Below are 14,498 nucleotides of genomic sequence, written 5' to 3'. Positions count from 1 at the left end.
TCACAAAACCATCCCAGCAGGAATCCCCCTGCCGTATCTGCTGGCTGCCTTGCAGCTGGAGTTTGGGACCTATTTTTGAGAGTTCAACTCAATTTACCCTGACACCCGTGGCAAACTCACCCTGGACAGATGAAAGGTGGAGCAAGCTCTGCGTTAAAATGTGATTTGGCTAGAAACGACATTACCATAAATTAAGAGGCAGGGTGCTCGTAATAAGATCATATGGTCAACAAGGCATGCAGCTCAGAAGTTTCCTTTTGGATTACTGCTGCTTTGCAGATAAGGGCAGGACGAACATTTGTAACCTCGGTGAGGATGCCTGTTGCACGCCTGGCCTTTGGACTACTAGTGTGGTCTTGCTTTTGGTTTATATAAAAGGTGGAAGAGGAGGAATTTGAACACACGCCCGAAGAGAGTTCTGCTGCAATAATTGCTCCTGATTAAGCATTTACCAAGTAGCAGCTGCTGTGTTTACCTGTGATTCAAGAAATCATAAGAACCCTATGAAAACTGAGCTCCAAGTTAAAATTGTGTTGTGGCGTTCCCTTGGGGATGCCTTTTAAACAGGACTACCTCTGTATCATGCTCAGGGCACTGTGTGTGATTTGCTTCCCTTGTTTAGACCATTTTCAATTTGCTTTCACCTCACAGAAGCTGTCTTCCATTTTAATTCACCTTGCTGGATTTACCCAGTTTTCTTAGGAATGATCTATAGCAGAAGGGTCCAAATGCGTACTGTAGTATGGGAAAGGGATTTATAAATTATGAAAGACTAATGTAGCTGAGCAGGATGGTTAAGGAGGAGAAGAAAGGCAAATAGAGGACATTTGGAAAACAAAACAGAAAGCAGAGAGGGAGGTCAGTAGGGCTGTAAAACCAGCAGAAAAAAAGTTGTGTGCAACTGGAATGAATAACAAAACCCCAAACTGAGGAACTTAAAAATGGGAGGAAAAATTGCCAGGTGATAAAGAGCAAGATTTGTTGACTGTTGTTGCCTCTGACCTCCATGGGTTGGGCTTCAATTTACAACAGAAGACAAATGAGGATTTTGGTAGAATATACAAAGAGGCTAATTGGGGGCTAATTGGGGAGTCAGTTGATCACAGAGAACAGACACGACAGAAGCCTACATCATACGAGTGGCAGGGAGCATTACAGAAGGATGACTTGTGATTTAAAGTGCAATTCCCAAAAGAGCAGTTCTTTTGTCAAGCTGTCGAGCGCGTTTGGTACTTTTCCAGAGGTGCAGATGTACTCGAGCAGTGGGAAGCTGAGAGCTAAAGCAAGTCCACCCTGCCTCCTTCTGCTTCCCTACCCCACAGCCTGTCCCTCCTGTGCCTGCAACACCCAGTGACGGATGGCCCCACACCTACGCTGTGATGGCGAGTGACAGGCTGGGGGTGGCATTGGGGCGGCATTCCACCAGCTGCAGTGCAGCTGAGCAGGGCTGGGTGCCCCATGCCTCTGCACCATAGCAGCGCTGCACGCACAGATGTCCTTCCCACCACAACAGAACAGCTCCAGCTGTGCTTCACTGGTGTTCAGTCTGAGTCATGGGTTAAAAAGACAAAACCCCAAAAGCAACAAAAAAGCTGGTGGTTTGCGGCAAACTGCATGAATGGGAAGCCAGGAGTCCCTTTGAGGACCGTGTCCCACAAATGGAGATCAGTGTCAGAACAGCGAGTCAGAAGTGCTCATCCTTGTGAGGCTGCAGAGAAGGTGCTCAGCAGTCGGCTCAGGTATTTGTCTGCTCCTTGTGACAGATGAAGTGTCCACAAAAGCAAACAAGCTGCATCTGAAATGGTGGCTGGCTGGTCTGAGTGCTGCACACTCATATTTGAAAAGAAATTCAAGTGAGTTGCTGTGCTGACAAGCTGCAGATGATGGCTGTGAACACGACACACAGTTCAGGCTCCCAGCTCCCTGTCCTGGTCTCTGCTTTGGCCTCGTCAGAAAGTCCCTTTCTCTCTGCCAGAAAAAGGAGACAAAACTTGAGAAACCACCTTATTGGGACAATACTGCTGCTGTGAGACTGGGGAACCCTGAAGCTGATACTGTTAAAGTGCAGTAGCTTCATAAGGCACTCTAAAAACTGTAGGTGCAGCTGTATTTCCGTGAGCCTTTTTGAAAGGGGTCATGAAAAAACAAAACAGGATCACAAGCAAACTGCGCTTTGGTGGTTGTCCTAAAGGGAGTGACAGGAATCACAGGCAGAGACAGTTTTCGTGGCAGGCAGCATGTTCATGCTTCAGTAACTCACAGCATCTGTTTGAGCTTTGCCTGCCACGATGGGTAAGGCAGAATCAGAAGATGTCATGTAATTAGGTTTCTGTAAAGCACATGATATCAAAGATTAATGAGCAAGGCAAAAATTCCCAGAAAGTAAGATGTTGTCAGACATCCCAAACTGTCACAGATGGAGAATTCTTCTGAAGACCTGCAAAGGCAAAACTGATGTTTGTGTGAATTTTCCCTGTCCTAGAGATGGAGATCAGAGTTAGGCTGTGTGATGCTGCCGTGAGACTGGGTGTTCAGACCTCTTGTCCCAGTGAACACGGAAGGCTGGGTAGAGCCCAAAAGCAAGGAGTAAAATACCAGATTGAAAAGTGGAAGAGTTTAGATATTGTACATTGCTCAGGAGAAGGGAGCAGAGCAGAGGGATCTTGTATGATGTATAATGCTGTAAGCAATTTGCACCTGCACAATATAAAGACCTTTCCTCTTCTGGTTTCTATGTCCTATGAATATATTAATGCATCACTGGGGCTGTCATGGCTGGGGAAATTGTCTGTTTCTTGAGTCGGCAAACTACTAGGACTTTGCTGCCTAGAAGCAGTTAGGATCACTTGCTTGAGTTACCTACAAGCAAAAATGGAGAATGCCCAAAAAACCCCCAGGCTGCAGCATGAAGTGGGGTTGTGCACACGCTTTTCCCTGGGCAGTTTTGGTGTCCAGCCCTGGGCTGCCTTCTGCATCTCCAGCACCACAGAGAAAGGCTGTGTCGGTGCAGGAGTGCAAGCCAGGCTGCCTGGCTCCTCAGTTTATGCCTAAGCCAGAAGCACAGGTTTCCCTTTCGTTGGCAACTTGGGCACTTTTTATTCTGCCACTGGAAGATGGTCTGCAGTGCTTGGAGAAAATCTGTGCAAGAGCAACAATTTTTTAGCTAACTTAAAGAAAGAAGACTTTTTTTGAGGGATTTGAGCGTGAGCTGTTACAGTGCTGCTGTCCTTTTAATTTATTCTGGATGAGCAGCACAAGAGAAAAATACAGCCTTGTCTCTTGGTGGTTAAATTCCACAAATGTGAATTTTTCGTAGCGGGAGCAAGAAAAGGTTTCAACATAGGCTATTGTTAGCCCTTCCAAATGCCAAGTGTCTGCTCTTGGGAGATGGAGAACAAAGGTGGCACCAATAATTAGTGGCTGATTCTCTGATTTGGCAAAAATTGCTGAAAATTAACATCTGATGGAGAGGTCTTGGGGTGATTTAGTGAAACACAGTGCAGGTTGAGATAACTTTTGGGATGATATTGTGCAAAGTGCAGGGGTGGTCAGAACGAAGGTAATGTGAAAAATGTGAAGGAGAAGTTTGGTGTCTTACTTAGTTCCTTGAGTTTTTCTCTAAAGCTTTTCTAGCATATTGTTAGCAGTAAAATGACACAACATACCGATGTTAACAAAGAAGGTTGAGATGCCAGAACACAACAGATTTCTAATTCACTGTAGATTCAACTTTGTTTCACTTTCTTTGCAGAAAGATACAGGTGTTGCTTTGATTTGGATGGAACTGTTATTAAGGAGCAAATCCAACATGGGTATAACACAGCATGGGCCAGCAAACCCAACAATTCATCATCTGAGACTGAGAGGCAGAGCAGTGCCAGAGGAGGAGTCTGTTTGATGTGTGGTCAGGCCGTGTGTGAAGGCATCCCTGCCTGTCCCCGGAGACCCTCCCGGGAGAGGACACTTGGTGGGAAGCTGGAATGTGAATCAAATATCTTGCAGCTACTGTTGCAAATATTTTGAGCTGTGCTGCTGGTTTTGGGATGATTCCAGTGCCAGCTGGAGCCAGTGCAGCTCACTCTCTGGTGGGAACCGTGTCGGGTCGGTGCCTCAAAGGTACCAGTGCCCACTGGGCATGTTGTCTTCAGGCGGTAACACCCGAGAGGTGAAGGTAAATGTGGTGTGAGGAATTCTTATGCTCCAAGCTAAATTTGAAGTAGTTGGTTGGCACCCACTGGCAGTGAGACAACTCCCAAGGAACCTCCTGACAACTTTTCTCAGGAGCTGGCAGGACTGTAAGGGTTATAGTGTGACAGTGATGAAGTGAGGGGCGGAGCTGGAGGACAGGCAGTTTTCACTGCAGGATGGTAAACGCAGGATGGTAGCATCACATTTTGCCTCTGGCTGATTTACTCACAGCAGGCATAAAGGTACTGCACTAAGAGTTAGTTTGACTTTGACACGTAAGGGAAAGAAATGAAAGCACAAAAGCTCTAGGCACCTTGACAGCCAACCATCCGCCAGAATAACAGCACCCCAGCTAGCAGAGCTGCGTGTTGGCAGCCGCAGCATGGGGCGCAGGCTCTCCCTGCCTACCCAGCACCGCCGTTCGGCAGTAGCAGCTCTGATAGCTTTGGCCTTGCTGCTGATTACTGCTGTTTTTTGTGAGCAGCAGAGAGAGGACACGACCTGCCCCTGCCAGCCTAGTCGTACTTTTCTAGAGAGCTTTTAAGATTTATGGTCAAATTTTACAGTAACTGTAGTTTGCCTTCTAGATCATGAATGTGTGATTGCCCCAGGATCCCATAGCAAATCCCCAGAGACTGCTATGATAGATAATTACTTCTGGGTGCTAACAGGGATTAGCACTGCAGCTTTCCATGCAGAGCAAACCAAGAGTGGGGCTGGAGCTGGCTGCTTGGCAGAATTTGAGCCTTGATAAAGAGCTCTCTCCATCACTGCAGGGCCAGACTTGTTCCCCCTCCACAGTAAACCTGGGAGTGACAGCTGGGCTCTGCATGAAAAGTGAATTTTCATGCTGAATCATGGATTCTGACCAGACTGATTTTAAAAACTTGTGGCCTCAGGAGCAGAAGCTGCTGGGAGCCTTGAGGCTGGCAATGAGAACATTGTGGTGGTTGTGCTTATTAGCTGCGTTAAACACTGCCCTCCCAGGAGAAGGACATTGTGGCCCCATGGGGATGTAGGACTACTGCGTGGGGCCTTCTCTCTGTCCTGTGAGCCAGGGGAGCTCTGCCAGTGCAGTGCGTGGCCAGCAGCTCTGGGTCTCGTGACAAGTACATCCTTCAAGCTTGGTGAAGAAATGGTAAAAAGCTGCCCAGGCAAATGTGACTTTCAGGGACTGCCCTTTGGCTGGAGATCTCTTGTAGGAGGCACAGAGACAAGCGTCTCACCACACATGGCATGGCCTGAAGCACGGGGCAGTAAGGGACGCTGCGGTGGGGGCCAGGGCGGCGAGGTGTGCAACCCCCTGGCACCCAGAGGCTGTCGAGGTCAGTACATTATTGTCAGCACAGCAGGGAGCTGCCAGGGCTCTGCTCTGGGTGCGCAATGCCCAGGGCCTGCTGAAATGACAGCCTGAGGCAGCAGTCTTGAGGCAAGAGCACAGATGTTCTTGTATGAGTCCAGTGACCTGGTGACTCATTCATCCCTTCCCAACCAGCCAGTTTTGATGTGAAAACTTCAATAAAGGAAGATGGAGAATCCACTTTTGTAACATTTGTAACAAGAGTTGTTTCTTATTTCTGCTTTGAAGGTGATGGCTTTAGCTTCGTCCCTTTGCTTCCTATTATGTTTCTCTGAACTGAGCACCGGGAGCCTTTAATCAACCCTCAGCACTCTCGTTGCCTCTCGGAGCAAGTCTTTTCCTGACTTTCTTTGAAATCAAGAGGTTCTCACTGGGACTTCCAGGGCTCTTGTAATGCAAATGATAATAATGATATTAATGCTAATCATTGTTATTCTGTAGGGTGAAATGTCAAGATTCCATATTTTCATGTTAATTTTTAGTTTATAGGTGCCATATTAACTGTATCCTGTCCTGTCAGAGAACGTGCTTTTCGTATTGCAGGTATTATTAGAAACTGTTAGTAATAAAGTTGGCTACTATTGTGCCTGATGGATTGCTCTTTGACACACAATAATGCAAAGTGACATGACAAATTGGGAATGAATTATGAAAAGCTGCTAAAAAATTATTGAATGTGGCTATAAATTAATTTGTTTCATGTCTAAGATGTGTTCCTGAGTTGTAATGATAAAGAGGATTCATATCACTAAAGTTGAATTGTATGTGTGTGTCTAGGAAGGGAGCTAATGGGTTGAAGTGCTAGGGATTGGTTTGTTACTACCTGCCTGGATATAAGAAGGTTACATTGGCAACTACACTTGCCTTGAAATAGAGTTCTGTGGGCAGTAAAATCAGATCTTCAAGTGTGATGTCTCTCATCAGTTGTGGATCTGAAATGGAGAGATCCTTGGTAGCATAAGACCCCTGAATGGTGTATTTTTCTTATGAGTATTTTTAAGCAGGAAGTATTTTACTGCAAACAGCTCCATTCTTCACATCAAGACATTGGTCTGACTTGCTGTCCTTTTGACCTTGTATTTATTACACAATATTACTTTGTAGAAAGTATTGCTTTTACTTTGCAAAGTGAAAATCTTTTGAGTCAGATTTCTCTCCCATTTTGGTCACTTTTAATTGACATTAAGTGAAACTAATGCTGTTATCTAACACACAGAACATAGCAAACACTGCTACTGCAAATTTATACCAGCTTAGCTGAGACCTGAGCGTGAACCTCTCTTGGTTGATACCTTGTTTGTATGTTTGATTTCAGCGGCTAACCTCACTAATTTGGATAGTCTCGACAGCGCACTAAGCTTTATTGAAGACCGGGTGCATAGATCAAGGCAGCGCTATCGAAGGCATGCGACGGATGATGATTACAACATTGAAGTCCTTCTGGGGGTTGATGACTCAGTTGTTCAATTCCATGGGAAGGAACACGTTCAGAAGTACCTGCTGACCCTGATGAATATTGTGAGTACAACCCCGCTAACTGCGCTGTGGGGAGGCACTGAAAGGACAGTGAATGTAGGTTGGCTTAGCCAGTTGAATAAGACATAACAGGCTTTTCTCATGGCAGGAGATAAAATAATTCTGGGTGGAAAATCCAGGCCACTTTCAGAAAATCCAAAAGGGAAGAAGGAAAAGAAGAAAAAGGGGCCAAGGAAGAAGCTGACTGTGGGACTGTTAAAATGTTCAAAGTCCTGCTTATGTGCTTTGGTGGATGGGGGCACAGGGTCAGGGGCTTAGGTTCTTGGAAGTCATTACATTTTAGATGTATATTCCCTTAACCTAAGCTCCCTGCTGAAAAACATGGTTTGGAGAACTCTCTTCAAATAAGGTTCTATTAGAAACTTCGATTGGCTTATACATTTTTAAAACTACTCAGTTAAATTCTTTGATTCCTCAGCAACCACTTTAGGTCCCAGGCCACCTACCTACTCCTTGTTCATGCTGCAGTAAAATGCTATGTGCTTTATCACTGAACTTTCTTAAATTGACTTCGTATTTACTCCATGACTGACATCTTTAGGTTTCCTTGGTTAAATATTTAATCTTCAGAACCATTGTCTGTGCAACAGACTATATAGTGTAGTAATGATGAAAGGAGACACTAGAGAATATTGTATTTGAAAGAACCATTTATTCTTTCTAAATATCAGCTCAGCAGACACAGCAGCTTTCTACTACCCCAGTCAGTAAGCAAGGACTTGATTCTGTGGGAAAAGAATCAAGTTTTGAAAAGTCATCTCTATTATAGCTCAAAATCAAAATATATTTCGTTCTTCTGGCCAAAAAATGAAAATGAGTGGTAGCCCTCTTCATAGGCAACTGATTCGGGGATGACTTTTTTCCTTCTCATTCTCATCTGAAGCAGAAGTTTCTTCTCAATAAAACAAACTTCTGTAAAAACTTCAGGTTCAGTAATTGTATGTTCTTAGTAAAATACCATTGGGTAAAAAGCTGTATGTCTGTTCTGTTTCTGACAAATAGAGTATGACTGCTGAAGTTTACAGTCCTGTCCGGAGGATGCGCGTCTGTAGGTGAATTCTTGGCATAACAAACCACAGAGGCAGATATATGGACAGAAATCTAAGCTGTTAGGTACATTTGCCTTGGAACTATTTGTTCCAAGATATATTTTTTTAATTATGAAACTTTTTTTCTTTCTTATTACATTCTTCAACAATGTGTAGAATGTCACTGTTTTTCACTTTAAATGAGAGGTAGAATACAATTTAAGAAAATCCCTGGTGTGATATAAATTCAGTTGCACTGACTTTTTATAACAGTATTATAAATAGTTAAAAATCTGCACTAGTGTTAGAGTTATAGGATACTTAGTATCTGCTCTAATGGCAGTAGATACGCACATTCTAACAGAAATGACAGAGTGGATTTCATTTATTTGTGCGGTTTGTTTCCTCTGAGGCTTAAAACAAAGTCCACAGTGAAACAGATGGTTTTATATATCTCTAAATTAACAAGCCAAATTTTTTTGCAGGAATGTGGCAAACAGGCTGAAATAGATTAAACAGGACTCTACTTATCATGTCACTTGAATCTATTTTTATGAATTAAAATATACAGTAATGGTAAAGAAGCCATAAATGTTCCAGCTCTGGAATATACTTTCTCCTGATTTTAGCAACCATCCAACACACAAATTGTAAGAAATAACAACTCTTAAGCACGCTGTCTCTGCAAGTGGTTTAGAAAGTGCAGCCTGTGTAACTGTACCCACAGGACTGTACCAGCTCTTGGCGTAGACTGTAGTTGTTCTGTTGGGAGGTTTGAGGTAGAAACATGTCTTTTAGGGACAGAGAATGTGTCCCTTGCCTTGTGTCCAACATGTGAGGAGTTGTTTAAAATCCACAAGCCCTCTTGAAGAGGCTCTGGATAGTCTTTGGCAGTCATCAGTGTTGTCCTTTCCTTCAAAACTCGGCTGGTTTCTAGAGTCTGTATTTTAGCAGAGAGATGGGTGATGGTAACCAATTCTGCTCCAGTATAGAGAGGCAAGAGGGGTTTGTTACTGCAGATACCAGGCGATGCTGGGGAGCCGTATCGTGTTGAGGGATGTCGCAACACAGAACTTCTCCTTCCCGTCGGCAGCTTAAGCCCAGCAGCTCCTCCAGCTCTTGCCCTTATTGCTAGATGGATGGCGTATTTCTGTGTAGACCATTGCTTTGGTCTCATTTGCTGAAATTCACACGGTGACTCCCCTGTTGTCCTCTCTTCTATGTCCTTGAATAGTTGTTTTTGGGTTGGGTTTTTTTGGTAGAAAATGGGCCCAATATGGAAAGCTTTGGGGTCTCCAGCTCTTCGGGGTCACATCTATGCAGTATGTTTCTAATGAGATGTGTAAGTCCAAGGGTAGCTGAAAAAGAAGAGACAGCTACAAAAAATTCTGGCTTTTTAAACCCAGTGGAAAATGCTACCATAGCCATCAGATTGTTTGTACCCTGCTGGTTTTATGGATGCAGTCAATTAGCTTTGTACAGTAACAAGGCACTAAGCATAAAATCAACTAGCTTCGTACAGTAACAAGGTAGTAAGCATAAAACCAGAGAATGTCTAGTAAGTAAATAAAATAATAGTGGAAGTATTTACTGGAGATAAAAGAGTGATCAAATAGTTGAATTTCTGTGGTTCCAAAAATTAAATAAATCCCAGGTGAATCCTCCCTTATGTCCAGGCTCCCAGAGGCATAAAATCACTTTCCCAGAAGCAACTCCCAGCATGGCTGCTTCTCCCCAGTTTGCTTTATTTCATGGTGTGTGATGGCATGAACAGTTGTCCTTAATTAACTTTTCCCAGGGATCTTGGGTGGAACCCTACCATCAGCTCAATGAAAACAATATTTTATTTTTTTTTTAAGCCCAGTGCAATGACTTGCTCAGTAAATCTGTTTTGTGCTCAAGTGATGTGTTACAGTCCACACCTAAAAGCCATAAAGTGAGAAAAAACAGGGGCCGGGTGTCCTGGCTATCTTGAATAGCTGTGCTAATATTTATCCCAAAGTTTGGAAATGAAGTCACTCCCAAACGAATGGTGATGGAAGCCAGAGGATTTTTAACGCTTTGGGCTGCAGCCATGTATCGCCTGACTGTACGCCAGCCGTTTCACTGCAGTGAGCTCGGTCTCTTGCCACCCCCTTTTCATCCTCCAGTCATTTCCTCATACAAAAACTCTGGTTTCTCTTGACATCCTCTCTTTTCTCTGCTCAGCACCACTGGGACTTTTAGTCCATCTTTGGAAAATATGCCATTGTTTTTGCTTGAGAGACCCTCGGCTGCCTCTTGCTTGCACCATTTTCTTTTGTACGTCACGCTGTGTTTTTTCCTGGGAAGGATATTAGCTTGCACAGTTCTCTGCATTTCTAAGCGTGAGCCCACACATTGCACAAATTAACTTTGTATTTATAGCATGCAGGAACTTTGCAACAGGGGACAGATATTTGGGCGGTATCTTGCAGCTCTGTAGTTTACTCAGGACTGTGGAGGGTAATTTAATTTCAGCAAGAAGGCAGCTAAAAATCCCAGAGATTTTATCTGCTCGTACAAGTGTTTGGAAATATTAGAAAAGCACAAGGCTAGAAGTGGCACTGGGGAATTATCTTGTTCCTTGGGAAACAAAAGGATTTCACTGCGGGATGCTTTGGGAGGAGAAGCAGAATGGGCGTTACTGAGCTAAAGTGGGTATCGGTGGTAGCCAGCCCTGGGGCTGAATTTCTCTGATCATTTCATAACCCTCTTTAAAATAGTTTTCAGGATTAAGCAGGCTGTTTGCCACCTGCTGTGGAAGAGCAGCAGACCTGAGACTCACCAGTACCTTTACCTGGCTTGGCCTGCAGTATTGATCAGGCAGAATATCTCATCCTTTACAATCCTGTGTTTAGGGTCACATCCAGGATGGGATCTTCAAAACAGACATCCTAAAGAGGCAGAAGTGATCTTACAATATGTTGGCCATTCCACATAGCAAAGTCTCATGAAATAAGCTCAATTACAAATGGGTTTGAGTGGATTGGTGCCATCTGTCTTGACTTCAAGTCTTCAACTTTTATGCCTCTCTTCAAATTGTGGGTATTTTTTCAAGTGAGGCCCCTGGTTTAGCTTTTTATAATGTCCTTTGTCCTTCTTCCTCCACAATATTCCCCAGTTTCTCAACTACCTAATTTTCTAATGCTGGCAGTTATAATCCTTGTACTTTTTTGGAAGAATTTGTCCACAAAGCATGGACATTTGTTGATTTTTGAACAATTTCCGTGGGCAAAAAAATCTTTAATTTCCTTTCCATTCCCTTACTGTAAAAGATGTGATATTGCAGTATTTAAGGGTCAGCCTCTGTTACATCTGTGTAATGGATATATGGTCAAAACATTTGCGATGCTAAAACCCATCTCCTCAGAGTAGATAGGTGCCTTACTGCCATTACTTCAAAGGGAGGTAGACCCTAAATAGGATTTATGCCTCACTCTGGGCTACATTTATCTGAGTATTTAGTCATTTACCTGCCTTCGAAATCAGTGAGAATCAGTTTTTTAAATTAGCCCATGGGATTATGTCTCTCCCAGACTTTAAGTGAAACTTCAGCTCCAGAACAAATACATTAAACAACTTTTTTCATTTGAATAACTGAAATCAATGGGAGTTATGCAGCTGGGGATTTTGGAAAGTCCCTGGAGTCTTTCACCTGCATCTTTCAGCACTTCACATGTCTTTGAAATTGTGGCCCTGAGGCACTTTTGAATACGTTATCTGTCCTCTTTAATAGGATGTCCATGATACTACTATTATAGATGAGATTTCTGCTTTCGTATCTCTGGCTGATGAGGGATGAAGGTTTGCAGGTACAGAACAGCAAGTCCCTAATGAGAGGAAAGGGCTGAAATGCCGTTGGTTTCTAACTGGCAGTTGGATGAAAATCTGAAAGCATGTCTAATTCAAGCTGTTAAAAAGAAAGCGGTGATTGAATACTTGGAAATAATGGTGCACCCTGAATTCAGAATCATGCTTTTTAAACTAAAAAGCATTTTTTCAGACAGGAAGGGTATTTTAGTGATATAGAATTGACTGGATTTAAAAAAAAATAAATAATTTAGAAGCACCAATACTCATTATTTCAAATAAGTTTATTTCAATATGTGCACTTCAAATCTGAAGTAACTCTAAGAAGTTCCACAAATAACAAATGCAAGTCCAGCTCTATTCATCTGAGGGACTTCAGCTGTCAGTAGTTGAATTACAGCTTGTTTGAAAATTTAAATATATGTGTGTGAGTTAACTCCACATTTAGACTGTTCATTATAAACCAGTAGCTGTGACTAGTGAGAAGAACGGTTTCTGATGAGGCCTCAGGAGATTATTTTTGTTCATTATCTTGATTGCCACACTACAGTGGAAGTTCTACTTGTGATTGGGCATTCAGGAGATCCTGCAGGAAATACCCTCTCTGAACTCTTACAAGTTTTATTCATTTTCACAAGGGTATTATTTCCAGTGTCAATTAGGTGAGCATTGCTCATTATTATTAACTGGAATGTGCCTTGCTGCCCTGTTGCACGGAGCATCACACAGCTTTTGGTACCATCCTTAAGGTAGAGGGTAATTACCATTGAAAGAGAGATATTTTTATTTATCTATTTATTTATCTATTTATTTATTTATTTATTTATTTATTCTTCTCCAAATACCAACATGAACTTTAGCTGTAAAGGTTGCAGTTGGGGACTTTTGAGTTATGGCAGTGTGGTGTGTGTGATGGAGTATGGATAATTAGCATCAGCTTTCAAACGCGGGATACTTTTCTTAACCAAACCACTTAGATCTGAAGAGGTCACTGTATTTATTGGATTGACACCACACCCCTGTCCCTTGTAGTAATATAATAAATGAATCTGCTTAATTATTTCATGATCCTATGGTTGATTTTATTAAAGTGATCTTGAGAGAGTAATTCAAACAAATACCAAGTCTTATGGTGTAAAGCTACTTTACAGTGTTTAGAGAAACTTCTCAGAGCAGTGGTTTGTGGGCAAGAATGAGGAGTTCCAAGAGCCTGAGGGAGGAACTAAGAAAAATAAATTAGTCATGAAGTCAGAAAACAAAGTCTATGACCTTTCTAAAGCCAATGTTACAGTTGAAGATATCGTACATACCCGTAACACAAAGCTACCTAGTGCCTTGCCAACACATCTGCTCTGGGGAATGTTTTTCATTTTGATCAGAAGCAGCTAACTTGGACTTGGTAACATCTACTGACTCTCCCACCAGGGAAGGTAAATCAGGACTCATATTTGCATACAAAATGCCAGATTCTTATCTCTGTTTCACAATGTGCTATTGCCAAGCTCTTCTAAAACTGCCTGGTGCTTGTGGTTTTGAGCAGAATGATAGATGTTTTCCAAATCTAAGATCACAGTTTGACCTTTACGTTTCATGTGTGTTTTGTGCTTTCATTATTCTTTTTTCCTTGTGACACTCAACAAAGATTTCAGAAAAAAAGGAGTTCCTCTCTAAGGAAATGAGGAAATGCCTTGTAAGGACTAGAAAGGAAGACTGGGAGCCTTGGATTTTGATGACTTTCTATGGGACCATCGTTCATCCACCAGAGGAATTGATGTAATGTTATTCCTGTGGGATTAAGATGAAGCTTTGGGAATGCTAGAAATGTTAGTTTGGGATCTTTAAAATCATAAAGGAGGTGATGAAAATTGAAGAGAGTAGTGGTGTTTGGAGTGGGAGCATAGAAATATAAAGTGAGAGGGGAACGCTTTTGGGAGGGTCAGATTACAGAAGTTTGTATCCACCATGACATTTCTGGTTCCTATTCTGTAATTCAAAACAGCCGTTCCTTACAGAAATAGACAATCACTGGATGCCCACCGGGCACCGAGGCTTTGCTGCAGATAATTATGATCTGATGAATGAGCTGTGTCTCGGGCTAGGCTCAAACAATGGCTTGCCAGGAGCTCTGCCACCCCACGGGGAAGGCGCTGATGCTCTCCAGCTCCTCTGCTATCGCTCTGGCAAAGATCCGCACATGGTCCCTGCTCTGCCCAAGAGCACGTAGCCATCGGTAGTTTCTGCAACAGTAGTTACATAAGGATGCTGGGTGATCAAAGAGCAGTCTAATTGGGTTGGACGGATCAGCAATTTGCGGTGGCTGAAAAGCCAGATGCATAAACTGCATCTTGTATTGTGCCCTCTCCAATGGTTAGATGTGCCCTCTGATGGCTGCTGTAGCTGGGTCAGAGCTGTTTGAGGCTGATGGTAGCCAGAGGTTGGAACTATCAGATGTCTGTGGGGCGTGTGTGTGCTCAGGAAGCCCGGGGAAGCAGTGCTTACCCAACCGTACCATGCAATGCATGGAGCCGCAGAGGATGAGCCACGGGATGAACTCA

At 43.1% G+C, this 14,498-nt stretch overlaps 1 protein-coding gene across 1 annotated transcript in view; it reads left to right on the top strand.

Annotated features, from left to right (window-relative positions):
- ADAMTS2 (ADAM metallopeptidase with thrombospondin type 1 motif, 2) overlaps window positions 1–14,498 on the top strand; it is a gene marked incomplete at its 5' end in the record, with an annotated part of 182,526 nt that overhangs the window by 120,169 nt on the left and 47,859 nt on the right. The window contains one exon of the mRNA XM_010188650.1: window positions 6,864–7,066. Within this exon, the coding sequence (XP_010186952.1) occupies window positions 6,864–7,066 (203 nt within the window). The remainder of the gene's footprint in view (window positions 1–6,863; window positions 7,067–14,498) is intronic.

Source organism: Mesitornis unicolor, unplaced genomic scaffold, assembly GCF_000695765.1.
Source record: "Mesitornis unicolor isolate BGI_N332 unplaced genomic scaffold, ASM69576v1 scaffold4457, whole genome shotgun sequence".
Taxonomy (NCBI): Eukaryota; Metazoa; Chordata; class Aves; order Mesitornithiformes; family Mesitornithidae; genus Mesitornis; species Mesitornis unicolor.
This window is presented reverse-complemented; position numbering and strand designations above follow the sequence as displayed.